A 13379-nucleotide genomic window follows, 5' to 3' on the forward strand; every position below is an offset into this window, starting at 1 on the left:
ATCAATTTTAAGTCTACAGTTCAGTTGCAAACGAGTAAAGGTAAATAGCGAGAACAACCCGCCTATTCGTTTTTGAATAAACTTGTGAATACGCAATAGATGATAGTTGCTTGTGTCTGCTCTATGACAATGTGATTATTTCGCTGCCTGGATTGGGGCTGTGAGCTGGTGCGTTTGTTTTCAGGTGTCTTCTCCGCTGCCCAGTCCTGGTCCACAAGATAAAACCTTTGCATCCAAGTGGAATACAAACTCAATTAGCCGGACTATTGACACGACTATGCAAGCATGTATATTCCATGGGGTCATGACAATTTGACTCTATAGCTTGGTAGTACTGTTGTCAATCAGACGATGGGCACGATCGATGCCATCCTAGTGCATCCGGCGACCACTTTCACTTGTCCGTCGAATTTCTCCACCCCCCCGTCTCCCGTAGAATGTCCTCTCTGAACGTCTGCGTCCGCTCTCAGTCGTTTCTTTGTCGTTGTCTTTGCCCATGCTAGACCTTCAGTCGCATTTGAGCCGCTTGAATGTCGGATTGGCCGTCGGACATGGCGAACTTGCGTGGTCGACTGCAGTGGGTTGGGTGTGCTTGATCTGGTATACGACCGTGTTCGCCGTCTGTCTGCTTGGATACTTTCAAATGTATTTGTTTTCCGACTGCCTCTTGCGACATAGACTAATGTGCGGTACGTGGACAGATGGAGGCATTTCTCGCGCAGACCTCGGATATCCTATGCAGCCTCATCCTCCAACGCCCCTCACGTCACCGTGATTCGGCCCGTCAAAGGCCTTGAGCCGTATCTCTACGACTGCCTGGCTGCGACTTTCTATCAAGACTATCCCCATGACAAACTGACCATCTACTTTTGCGTTTCGTCTCGAGCAGATCCCGCTTATCCAACGCTGCGCAAACTTCTGTCGGATTTTCCGCACGCCGACGCGCACATCTACGTCGAAGAAGAGGATCCGTTACTCCAGCCTAACAATGCAGTCAACTACAATCTGGGGCCGAATCCGAAGATCCGCAACATGAGCCGTGCTTACCGAGAGGCCAAGGGGGATATTGTCTGGATCCTGGACTGCAACGTGTGGGTTGGGCGAGGGGTTTGTGGGCGGATGGTGGACAGACTATGCGGGCTTGGGGACACCCCGGGCAGGAAGCACAAGTTCGTACACCACTTGCCCATTGCAGTAGATGTGACAGGAACGAGTGGGTTGAGGGAGGAGCGGCAGGCCCTTCTTCAAGCGTGTGCCCAAGGCGATTCTGCTTCCGAGAGGCGCGACGCTTTTGCCATGATTGAGCAACAGCACCGAGAAGTTGGCTGGCTAGCGACTGGGGGCGGCCGATTAGAGGAGTTGTTTCTGGCGTCCTCGCACGCGAAGATGTATACCGCCATTAACACTGTTCTCATTGCGCCGTGCATTGTTGGGAAATCCAACATGTTTCGCCGGTCTCATTTGGACTATTTGACGAAGCCATCCCCGACGGAAGCGCAGCCACGCCGCCCCGGTATTGATTATTTCTCTGACAATATCTGCGAGGATCATTTGGTCGGTGATCTTCTTTGGAAACAGCAGATACGTGAAGAGAAGGAACTGGGCGAAAGCTGGGGCAAACACGGCATGGTCTTTGGCGACCTGGCGATCCAGCCTGTGGCGAGCATGAGTGTCCGGGGCTATATGGCACGGCGAGTTCGGTGGCTGCGCGTACGCAAGTTCACCGTCCTTCTTGCGACTCTGGTTGAGCCAGGCACAGAATCAATCCTATGTTCTCTGTACGGAGCATGGGGTGTTACCACATCTCTTGCTCAATTCCTGCAGCGCCAAGGATTCGGGTTCGCAGACCACCTGACCTCGTGGACTGCATTCTTCTCGATCTTCTTTCTGAGCATCGCTGCCTGGATATTGGTCGACTGGACATTGTACATCAAGTTACATTCCGCGAAGACCGTCGAGCTGAACGACGACACGCCCTGCTTTGCACAACCTCCCGAACGCCGAAGGACGAGGCGGCCGTTCTCCCACTGGCTTGCGGCATGGTTGGGCCGAGAGATGCTCGCTTTGCCCATCTGGATTTGGGCCTTCTACGGGGGTGTCACTGTTCAATGGCGTGACCGACGATTCCGGGTCGGGCTTAATATGAAGGTCCGGGAAATCAAGGATGGGAAGGGCGTCCAGATAGAAGGTTCCTACTCCAGTCCAGCCTCACGCTTATCATCCAGTGGGCAAGGCAAGGCTCGATGCGACTAACTGTACATTTCATGTTTACATATCACTATAGATAGACTACTAACTAGTTCTAGATACAGAGGAATAAACCTATCATCGTCAAGGTGTAAACTCAGAACTTTTGTCTAATGGTATTCGTAACAAAAGAAATATTTACTCCGAAAAGCAACAAACAGGGCAGGATAGTCGTCATCAATTCTTCTCATCCACATCCATCGTCTCCCCAGACCCCGACCCTGACGCTGACCCTTCAGCACCAACACCAGCGCTAACACTGAGCCCTTCCTCCAAGTCACCAGCCTTATCCGAGCTCAACAACCACTCCACAACCTGCCGACCCTTGGACATCTTCCCAGCACCTTCTTCCTCAGCAGGCACCTCCTTACCCTCCTCCTCGGTCGACCAAGCCGTCCTCTCCGCCAGGAAAATCGCATCCAGCCCCGCATCATTCTTAACACCGATATCCGCACCCGCCTCCACAAGTGCCTTCACACAACCTAGATGAGTGTTCAGCGCAGCCCAGTGCAGAGGCGTGTTGCCCGAGTGATTCCGATGGTTAACCACAGCCGCGATCTGCTCCGCCGAGAGCGGCGCAGCAGATTGCGCGGTTAGAGTTGCCAGGAGATAGTTGAGGATTTCTGCACGCATCGTTAGCCAGGCCATTCATACAACCCAGTAGTCGGGGTCATAGTCGAGTTGAGTCAAGCGTCAACGTACCGGCATTGCCATTCGCAGCGGGGAAATGAAGCAGACAGGACCCCGTGCCACCCTCGGCCTCGGGCTCGGCGTCAATGGCGGAGGCGATGATCCAGGCCTCGGGGCAGTTGTGCTCTTTGCTTTGGGTGGCGAGATCGGCCTTGAGGGCTTCCAGGTCGCCTGCGCGAGCGTCGTAGATGAGGTCGTCGATTGCCTCGAAGGAGAGCTTGACTGGTGTGGATGTCGACATTTTGCACTGTGCTTCCCTTGGTTTGGAGTAACTGCAACTCCTGAGAACTAAATTCCCCTGATGTTGCTATGCTCTATCGGATCTCAGATGCAGGTCAATGCGGTGGTTTGGTATCTGTGATTTGGTTAGTTATCATTATAAAATTTTTCCTTTTTCATATGAAACGATTCTACCGATGGCAGCCGGATGAGACCTTTTTTTTCACCCGGAAGCACAAACAATAAAAGCGTTAAAATCACAAGTGAAGGTTAGGGATAGACAACATAAATACTGATTGATAGAGATCATCTTTCTCGATCAACAGGTCCGATCTGTAGGACAGTCGTGCCCCTCCATCATGCTTGATATATATCGATAAGGTACATTGCGAAGTTCATATACCAGAACGGCTACCACAAACAGACAAAATGTAAATCACTAACCTTAGGATCAAAAGACCTTTATTTCAAAATTTTATATACTTCGCGTTTGCTCAATATCCCGTCTGTATACTCGTTGATCGTTGCAAAAAGAAACTTCGATTTGATGGCACGTGACCAATGGTGGGGAATCTTGGATGGCTCTACCTTATGGTGACTATGGTGCAAGACTATGATCTTTTGGGGCATGAGAAAAAGAAGACCATTGTAGAAGATGAAAAAGCGCTGCTTCTATGCTATACAGTCCCATATAGTACATCTCTCAAAACGCCCCCAACCCATGCACAGAATCAAAAGGTATCTCAAGGTATCTCAAAAGTCTAGCGGCAGTAGTACGAAAGCAACAATACCATTCCTCGCGTCAATCGCGTAGCCATGCCCTCCGTTTCTCCTCTTTCTTCTCTCTTCTCTTCTCCTTGAACATCTTCAATTCCTTCTTGGTGAGTTTCCTAGCACTGCGCTCCGCCCGGAGACTCCGCCCGTCATGGGCATTGGCAGCCGCATCCACATCAAAGAACGCATTCAACTGCCGTCGCGATTTATTCTCATCATTGTAGTTCTCCGGAGTCAGGGTGGCAGGCTGCCACCGGCCCGTGAACCTGTTGAATGCACCAACAGCCTCGTAGGAGCTACTGGGATCCGCCGCAGCACCTCCGAGAGTGGGCTCCTCATACTGCTGCGCGTATGGCGCTGTGGGATCGTAATCACCATGGATCGCCGGGTTGTAACCGCCTACGACCGGGCTTGTGGCCTTTACACCTTCCGCGGCGTCGCTGAAAGGCACCGGTGCCAATGCTGGTGCTGACGCTATTGGTGCATCCGGCACCCGTGGGTTCTCCCATTGCGAAACGCCTGTGAAGCGGTTGTAGAAGTAGTACGCTTGAGCGGTTGCATCCCAGACGGGCTCCCAGCCATCATCCCCATCGGGAGGAGCTTCGTTGGGAAGCGGTGGTGGGAGTGGCTCGTCTGGTAATGGTGGCGCAGAAGCGTCCTCCTCCTTGGTATTCTCTTTATCATTTTGTGGGCGTGTTACTTTTTCTCCGGCATCTTGTGTCTTGCTTTGTGATGTGTCATTTCCATCGACCTTGTTCTGTGTTGATTGTTCTTCCTCATGAATATCCCGTTCGCGAGTCTTGGATTCTCCCTGGTTGTCCACGGGCAGCTCGGATAAGCTGTCCGTGGCGCCTTTCTCTGTGCTGGGGGGACGCTCAAGAGGACTAGATGGAGGGTTCGCGGACATTTTGGAGTCAGTACTGCTTATAGAGCTGAAGAGGACGTCCAGATGCTTGTCAACAGAGATGTGGAGAGGCGTAGGAGAATTACTTGCGCATTACAGAGATTCCGCTGCGGATGATTTAACTCCAACAATCATCATCGATAGCTAGCCATATAGGGACTAGTGCATCTACGCCCTCTGAGGCATCAATGCAAGGCACCAAGGCACCAAGGAGTCCACTGTACTGACTATGTGGTAGGTACACTTATGTTGGGATTAATGGTCAACTCTCTCACCGGTTAAAATGTTTATATGAATGCTATTCTCCTTTTGTGGTCTCTTGTCGTCTGATGTACTTTAATTAGCCTTTTTCACTGATTTTCTCGCCACGGGAATAGAGAATACTGAATAGAGGCTACTTGAACTCGTGTTGGAAGTCTGCTAACGTGAATCAAGACCAACGCGTGAAAGATGCATGCGAGAACTTCTTTAAGATCTGTGGAAAGCTCCAGAAAGTCTTGATTGCTTGGTGCAATAGTCTCGAGCAAGAACCGGTAGTCAGAATGTGCGCATGGCCCAGCCATGGAAGAAAGCTTCGGCATGTCTAAGTTGGTATCGATGGCTTGATCAAAGCTGATTTATAGCAACCTCCATAGCTGAAAAATAGAACCATTTCCGTGCCGATGGCCTATGGTCGCGATATGGGCCGGATAGTGGCGGCAACAACCTGAGAGCACGCCAATGACTCGTTATGCTTGTTTGTGTCCTCACAGCTGGGCAGTCAGCAATTTGAAACACAGCCTCAGCATTCCAGTGAGGGTGAATCACATTAGCAATGTCTAGATCCTGAGTCAGATATTTCGATTATTACCCCCGTTCTGGGTATCATTTGGTCCTGCCTCGGTCAAGGGATAATCAACGAGTTTAAGGTAGGAGGCAGGAATGTGACCGCTTAGATAGCCACGAATGTAGATACTTGGATAGGTCAATGCATCGTACTAAGAGTTATCACATAGATAATAAATCCTGAGTGGATGAGACCTTAGCGATGTCGAGTGTTAGTTTGCGCTGGTCTATGATGAGGTGGTAGTGGAAGGGAGCAAGTCGAGCCTCTAGTCAAATGAAAAGTGAAAAATTTTTCTGCCGTAATAACATTCGGTGGTGAGATTTATGACGATGACTTGTAATATATTCCTCGACGGATCTAGCGGAGACTTAGGTAGCAATAGATTGAGTGGTCTTTCATATAGACAAATAGACAGTAGACTTGTGTCAACCAGAATATGCCTTATAATTCCTACTATACTAGAAACGGAGGTCTAGACGCCTTTTTAGCTTAGTGGTTTTATGGCTGAGAACTTGATATACTCCGTACTGCATGGCTTTTCACTTCCTGGCCCTGTATAAACCAAGAAGGCGCACAATAGGATCAAGGAACAACATATCGTAGCTCATATAGTACCATTGCATTTGTTGTAGCAACTCATTTGTATCCATATTGCTGGATAACAGAAGGATATCTGAAGTTCATCGGTGTGGTGGGTTGTTTCGTTTGTGGATGTGGTCTCGATGTGGGATGCTGAAATATATATATCATAACGTACACAACCACTGTCCCAACATCCACCATCCATTTCAGCAGCAGGTAACATCAAGAATAACAACGGAGTCCCTAAATCTGATCTCTAGCTCCGGGTTTCATCGAAGGCCCGGGACCATGATGTTGAACGAATAACTTCATGTACGAAGGACCCATCTCCTCCATATCGAAGTATACTGCAACTGGCACTCCGGAACGAGACATTGGATAGAGCCAAGCAGCATGGGCGAAACAGTACGACAATGACCAAACATAACAAATACTAGTTCGCGGTGATCATCATTGGAGAGATCACTGTTCTGTACACCTCTTCGATGACTGGAGACTGGAGTATGGCTTACGGCTACACAGTCGAGATGCCTGCTATACATGACTACAACTGATGATCAGGCCATACGGCCAGCTCACATCCATCCAGCACGAGGAGGCTTCTTATTGTTTATTTTGAAAGGACCTCAATTGAGTAATGTGGAGCGCAGGGAGTGTTTCCCTGACAGCAACATGTGGGCTAAAGTGAAAGCGGAAAAAGAACCCAAGCCGATTTCATCACGACTCAGCGACGAGTCTGCGAACGGAGCGAGTTGCATTCGGGAAGACAGGATTACCTCCTAGCTGAGCCATCTGGGAAAAGTACGCATCTACGTGCTCCATATTTCCGATTGAGAACCCCTTGCCTCGTTTGTCGCCAGGAACAAAGCAAAGGAGGAAATCAGCTTTCCCTTGCCCACACGAGCCTGGCTAAAGCTCCCACCAAAGGAAACACAAGGAAAACCGGGCCGAGCTTACATGGGAAAATTTAATCTTGTTTATGACGAGATAGAATGAGACTGGACTGCTAGAGCCATGGGACAGGGTCAGCTACGTCGTAACCCTTGCGATGACTATACACTATCGGCCAGTTGGATGAGATGGAAAGTCCCTTGCAGACCAACAACAGAGCTTTGCAAACCCTATAAGCTCCTGCAACCTTGAATTAAATCAGCAGCACGCACGTTGAAGCCATTGGCAGCTGCATACCGAACGAGAGGCCCTTGAATACTCTCCGATCCCTAGTCGCATAAGGCTTAGCCCTTCCTGTGTTATGGTAGCAGGTGGCCACTCTCTCATCATGCGGGATGCGCCACCGATGGAATGGCTGAAGCGTAGGAATTGGCCGTGTGATACGGAGAGTCAAGAAGAAGAAAGTTGTTTGGAACTCGGTAAGCCTGCGATAGCTCCGTGGCAGGCAATGCAACCCAATGACCAAGCGGGGGCACAGGTGAGTTTACCGCTTGCATGTGTGATCGACGGAGTAGAACCAGGGGAATGAGACAGAAGACGCGGACTATGCGGTCTCAGTCAATGCACGGCCAGTCCCCTGATCGAGGCGTGGCTCAGGAGAGCTTGGTATGCTGGAAGCTGACTTGTTGGTTAAGATCAATCGAATGTTTTGCAGATCCATACCAACCACTGGGGCAGAGAGCTCCAACCCAGGGCTGCGAGATTGCGATAACGCGGTTCTGACTCTTGAGGGACAAATCACGATGGATTCCTTGCATACCACATTCCACTCAGTGATTCAAGCTGGATAGCTACCATGAGAGAGAGCTCAATCAAGGGCGGGTAGAACGAGCATCAACAGGGAGCTCGCTGCCTCCACCGGAGTCTATATAAGGATCTCTTTACTTCACCTATGGCCGTTCTCTTTCCTCTCCATCAACCATCACTCTCGTTGACAAGCTTTTCCTTCGAAGTACAATCTTCTCACCTTTTTCCAAGCCCAAAAATTCGCTCCGAGTCTTCACTCCCTTTTTAAAGCCCCACCGTCACAATGAAGTTCTCTTTGAGCGCTGCTGTCCTCGCTTTCGCCGTCTCCGTGGCCGCCCTTCCTCAGCACGATGTTAACGCTGCTGGCAATGGTGTTGGCAACAAGGGCAACGCCAACGTCCGCTTCCCCGTTCCTGACGACATCACCGTGAAGCAGGCAACCGAGAAGTGTGGTGACCAGGCTCAGCTCTCTTGCTGCAACAAGGCCACCTACGCCGGTGATGTCACCGACATTGACGAGGGCATCCTTGCTGGTACCCTCAAGAACCTCATCGGTGGTGGATCCGGCACCGAGGGCCTTGGTCTCTTCAACCAGTGCTCCAAGCTGGACCTCCAGAGTACGTTAAGCTTAAGCTTCATCAAAGACTGGTCGTCCGTACTGACATATCTTAGTCCCCATCATTGGTATTCCAATCCAGGATCTGGTCAACCAGAAGTGCAAGCAGAACATTGCCTGCTGCCAGAACTCTCCTTCCGATGCCGTAAGTGTTCCTCTATATATTTGTAGTTCTCTACTAACGTCCATCAGAGCGGTTCCCTCATTGGACTGGGTCTTCCTTGCATTGCCCTTGGTTCTATCCTGTAAGCTACTCGTCGCTTCTGCTGTTGGCGCTCTCAGCCAGCATTTGGAGATTCGATATGGCAGCTGGGGTAGGGAACAGGGTCCCGGGAGTCTTTAGATAGGGTACCTGTTGCTGAATTGTGTATCATTAATTGTGCTGTGGCACTCGGAGAAAGAAGATTGCACTGTTTTCCTCAATACCTTCTGTCTGTGGGTAAGCGGCATTTATCGATGCTGGCTTTGTCATACATAATTTAATGCATAGAATTGCCTTTACCTTTCTTTCCTGACAAATCTTTTTTCCGCATGGCAAGCACTGTCTGTGTCATGTCAATTTCCCATGTATCCCACACTGGAAGTGCGCCATTCTTTCCAGCCATTCCCCGCGATCTTCAGTCCACTTTACGACGCGCTGTATTTCGAATCCACTTAATCACTCCATATCTTTCAATTAATCCACTGGAAACTTGTAGTCACGCCTTTCATCAGTATCCACTCTGGCCATTTCAAAGCTCCATGCGCATACTGGTGGAGTTCATTCATATATCATTGAATGCACTTGAAACCACTGACGTAAAAGACTGTGAAGACAGATATTCATTCCTAGCTTGCAGGAATGGTAGTTCAGCAGCATGTTCAACATGTACTGTCTATCGTCTTGCGAATCACTGCGATGGACTTTGCACCTAACTATAAAATGAATTGCAAAATGCTTCAATTGACATGAGATTGTCGCATTGAATGAACCTCCTTCTTTGCCAGCAAGTATACAGGATTAAGTTGTTGAAAGTATGTATATCAATCACACAGGAAAGAAAAGAGATGGAAACAGGAAATAAAGGAACAAGAGGAAACAAAGGAACAAGAAGAGCAAGAATCAAATATCCACAGAAAAGATCGTAGACCCCCAAACCAGGCCGACAACCGCATAAAAAACCCGAAAGAACGAAACAAGACTCCAAACACCGTTACTCGCAAAAAAGAGGCCGAGGCCATCTGGGGTTCATGCTGCTGTCATTGCCAATGCCACCGTCATTGACGCTCCATCTCCTGGCTCCAAGTCGGATGCTGGGGAGCATCGCTGCTCCCATCCGTCTCTCTTTCTTGACGATTGGGGTCAGCTTCTCGAACTCCATGGTGGCTGTTACCGAGGAGCTCAATGAAGTCGAAGACCGGCACGATAAAGCTGTTGCAGGCCGTGGCCGGTGGGGTGATTTGGGTGGTAAAGGCCACTTTAAGCTGTTGATTCGGAGGGTGCTGATGTTGTTGCTTGTGGTTGATTGCAGGAGGTTGATGATGTCGACGAGAGATTTCCTGGAGCTCTGGCGCCAGGTTGAGTTGCGTTTGGCGTCTTGAGATGATTTCTCGGTAGCGTCGTCCTCGAACGATGGTGTGTTGCCCTCGTCATCGTCGCTTTCCTCGGGGATGTTCTCTATCATGCGGCTTTTGACCTCGGGGAGCTTTGCAGTTTTCGGGGGGAGGGCGGGAATCGGTGGTTCTTTTTGATTTTGGTTGTGACAGTCTTGCGTTGTTGTCGGGGTATCGCTGAGATCCATGTGGATGACTCTGACATTGGAGTCTTTGGCAGAGTCTGGGTCTGCGTCTTTGCGCTCGACGGATGTGACAGGAGGTCTCTGTTCCTCGTTCTCGTTCTCCTGGAGCCCGTCATGGTCATTACCGGGCTCTTCAGGGCAAATGGTAGTCTGCGAATCGACTGCTTCAACGATCCGAACCGACATCCTCGCCGAGGACTTGCAGGGCACGGTTCTTGAAGCTGCTGAAGAGGCTTTAGACTCTTCGCTCTCTGGCTGCGCGGCATTTTGCTCTTGACCGGAGCATTTCAGCGGTTTGCGTCGCTGGATACAGGGGAAGATTGACGATATCAAATCCATGCTTGTGATGGGTGCCTCTTCATGGATTCCCAGTACACTTTTTGAAAGTAACCTCCAGACGTGGAATTGGCGCTCAGGTGCAGTCTAGTACAGCTACATCCACCGACATATATAAATGCATCTTGTCGTCTCACGCTGATGGTCGCTATGTCAACAAACAAATTGACCTTCTGCTTGACACTTGAGACAGTATCTCAGCTGATCCCTGTTCCATCAAACTGATAGCTGATTACTTGAACAATTGGAGTTCTGTGCTCGGCGCATAGAGTAGCACTAAGTAAGGACCAGAAACATGTTTGAAATTACGTGACTGTAAGTGAGTTTGGCTCAGTAGAAGGCAATGATCATAATACTGTATGGATGATCTTAATTTTAAGCGATTCCTGAGCTCTAATAGATGCAAAATTAGTGAGGGCTATGACACGACGGATATGGCTATGGAGATCAAGACTGAACCCCTTCTACTCCCATTTGGCCCAACACCTTGAAACACGGCACCTGCTACATCATTCTCTCTCCACAAGTCATATGTGAACTTCAGATAGCCCTCATGCTCATTGTTTACACGTTCCGAGAATGTCACGGTCGAATCTGAGATCAATGCCGGTAATTGTCCGCTCCGCTATGGAAGGGAAGCAAGGGATAAGCTCCCGTGCTTTCTTAAATACATCTGGAGACTCAGATAAATAGGCAAGGGCCCTTACATTCCGCAGGAAAAGGGATGGCTAGACAGGATCACTAAGGAAAGATACGATCCATTGTTCATCTCACTTATATTGCAGATCTACATTCCAGGTACCAATGACAAACATCCATGATCCAACAATCTCAATCCGAATTGCTGACATACAAAACATCACATTAGTCTAATCTCACAGCTTGCTTTGGCCTGTGGTTGCCGTGTACAACGACCTAGACCGATCAATGGCCTGGACAGCCTCTCTCTCAATCCGCTGCAGGAGGTCCGCGCACGTCGGGATATCGTGAATCAGCCCAATGACTTGACCGGCGGTCCATACCTGCGAATTGAACATGTTAGTTTACGGAAACCGCGGCGTAAACAAGGAATGTCAACAGGAAGCGGGTAAGAACTTACACCGTAGTCAATGTCGCCGTTCAGGAACACCTCGCGGCCTCTCTTGCCGCTAACGAAGGGCGCAATCTCGGCAAACTCGCCCGTCTTGCTCTCCCTCTCAATCTTCAGCGCCTCCTCCGACACCTTGTTCTTGAACAGACGGGAGGTGTTCTTCCACCGTCTCATAACCAGGTTGGTGTTGTTCTCGTCCGACGCCACAATGGCCTCCTTGACCTTCTGATGGATGGGCGCCTCAACAGTGCACATGAACCGCGTACCCATGTTGATACCTTCCGCACCGAGCGCCAGCGCTGCTGCAAGACCCTGTCCGTCCGCGAAGCCGCCCGAGGCGATGAACGGCACGTTGAGTTCCTGGCGCGCCCGGCTGAGGAGAATGAAGTTTGTGATGTCATGCTCGCCAACGTGACCGGCGCACTCGAAACCGTCGATGGAGAGGAAGTCTACGCCTAGCTTCACGGCGGACTTGGCGTGGCGGATGGTCGTGCACTTGTGCAGGATGATCGTGTTGGCCTTCTTCAGCTGCGTGATCACGGGGCCGGGGTTATTGCCCGCTGTCTCGACGATCTTGACGCCCTCGTCGATGATTACTTGTGCGTAGGCAGCGTAGTCTGGGGGCACGAGGGCCGGGAGGAGCGTCAGATTCACGCCGAATGGCTTCTTGGTCATGGTTCGGCATCGGCGAATCTCCTTGCGAAGGTCTTCGGGGGTGGGTTGCGTGAGTGCAGTGAGCTTGGGTGTATTAGCGATGGTCTTTTCTTTCAGACTCGGTTGTCTCAAGTGCGTCCTAGACATACAATTCCCAGACCACCTGCGTTGCTAACCGCCGCAGCGAGCTCTGCGTATCCAACCCACTGCATACCTCCCTGTACCACAGGGACTGTAGATCCGTCAGCAACCGGAGTCCCTTCCACCAACTCCAAGTCCATGCAACTCACCGGCAATGCCCAGTTTCCTCGTTAACGCAGTGTTGAAAGGCATCTTGTCGCGGAGACGAGCTAACGGAATGAAACACCACTATCAAGTTTTAGAAATGCGAGAATGATTGGATGCTTCTATGCCAGAAGTCTTTCAGAGAATTTCTAGAAAACAGGAAAGAACCAGCTATTAACATGAGTTGACCGCTTCGCTATGCTAAGACATCGGCTGTTGTGTTGCCCACTGTGAACTGTGTAACCGCGGACCTCCAAGGGAGGGGAGGACGTGTTTTGCCGAGGTCGAAAGGTGTCGCCCCGTGGCGTGTCGGCCAACGATCCCTAATTCGGAGGTATTTCCAGATGGGCCGATGGTGTTTCAGACGTGGACTGTGGAGAAGACCCAGGGCTAGCTAATCTTGATCTTTCAAGAGAGACTTTCTTTTTGATGAGATGATCAAATAATAATAGTAACTCAGCGTTGGTCAGTCCGGTGACTGAGTGGAGCCACCTGAGCTCTCAGCATGTGATCCGGGGATTTTTGTTCGGTGTATAACTTGGATAACCCGCTTCATGGAGCAATGGTACGAAGCTACGGATAGAGGATCCAGTATTTCCAATGACTTGGCTTGATTGCTATAACGATCATCACGGACAGTGTAGATATAGATCTGAACAGAAAGGATCTGCCAGACGGCG

The 13379-nt window shown here is 50.1% G+C and overlaps 6 protein-coding genes across 6 annotated transcripts; 2 read left to right on the plus strand and 4 right to left on the minus strand.

Annotated features, from left to right (window-relative positions):
• Positions 1 to 496: 496 nt before the first annotated feature.
• Positions 497 to 2253, plus strand: AFUA_5G09550 (putative ceramide glucosyltransferase; the record flags this gene model as incomplete). The annotated part of the gene is made up of 2 exons (XM_748591.1): positions 497 to 586; positions 679 to 2253. 2 exons carry the CDS (start codon positions 497 to 499, stop codon positions 2251 to 2253), a joined length of 1665 nt encoding a protein of 554 aa, XP_753684.1.
• A 171-nt stretch (positions 2254 to 2424) lies between these two features.
• On the minus strand, positions 2425 to 3555 carry AFUA_5G09560 (ankyrin repeat domain-containing protein; the record flags this gene model as incomplete). Its single annotated transcript, XM_748590.2, has 3 exons — positions 3372 to 3555; positions 2950 to 3292; positions 2425 to 2870 (listed from the first exon to the last, which is right to left on the minus strand). The coding sequence occupies exons 2-3, from the start codon at positions 3176 to 3178 to the stop codon at positions 2425 to 2427; spliced, it is 675 nt and encodes a 224-aa protein (XP_753683.1). The 5' UTR covers positions 3179 to 3292; positions 3372 to 3555.
• Positions 3556 to 3759: 204 nt separating this feature from the next.
• AFUA_5G09570 (WW domain-containing protein) lies at positions 3760 to 4943 on the minus strand. Its single transcript, XM_748589.2, has one exon. The coding sequence runs from the start codon at positions 4835 to 4837 to the stop codon at positions 3959 to 3961; it is 879 nt and encodes a 292-aa protein (XP_753682.1). The 5' UTR covers positions 4838 to 4943; the 3' UTR covers positions 3760 to 3958.
• Positions 4944 to 6149: 1206 nt separating this feature from the next.
• On the plus strand, positions 6150 to 9192 carry rodA (hydrophobin family protein). Its single transcript, XM_748588.2, has 3 exons — positions 6150 to 8557; positions 8613 to 8701; positions 8749 to 9192. Exons 1-3 carry the CDS (start codon positions 8224 to 8226, stop codon positions 8803 to 8805), a joined length of 480 nt encoding a protein of 159 aa, XP_753681.1. The 5' UTR covers positions 6150 to 8223; the 3' UTR covers positions 8806 to 9192.
• Positions 9193 to 9479: 287 nt separating this feature from the next.
• Positions 9480 to 10878, minus strand: AFUA_5G09590 (uncharacterized protein). Its single transcript, XM_748587.2, has one exon. The coding sequence runs from the start codon at positions 10671 to 10673 to the stop codon at positions 9750 to 9752; it is 924 nt and encodes a 307-aa protein (XP_753680.1). The 5' UTR covers positions 10674 to 10878; the 3' UTR covers positions 9480 to 9749.
• A 667-nt stretch (positions 10879 to 11545) lies between these two features.
• Positions 11546 to 12695, minus strand: AFUA_5G09600 (NAD(P)H-dependent flavin oxidoreductase; the record flags this gene model as incomplete). Its single annotated transcript, XM_748586.1, has 3 exons — positions 11546 to 11692; positions 11770 to 12498; positions 12564 to 12695. 3 exons carry the CDS (start codon positions 12693 to 12695, stop codon positions 11546 to 11548), a joined length of 1008 nt encoding a protein of 335 aa, XP_753679.1.
• Between the last annotated feature and the right edge of the window lie 684 nt (positions 12696 to 13379).

This window comes from Aspergillus fumigatus, chromosome 5 (assembly GCF_000002655.1).
Source record: "Aspergillus fumigatus Af293 chromosome 5, whole genome shotgun sequence".
Taxonomy (NCBI): Eukaryota; Fungi; Ascomycota; class Eurotiomycetes; order Eurotiales; family Aspergillaceae; genus Aspergillus; species Aspergillus fumigatus.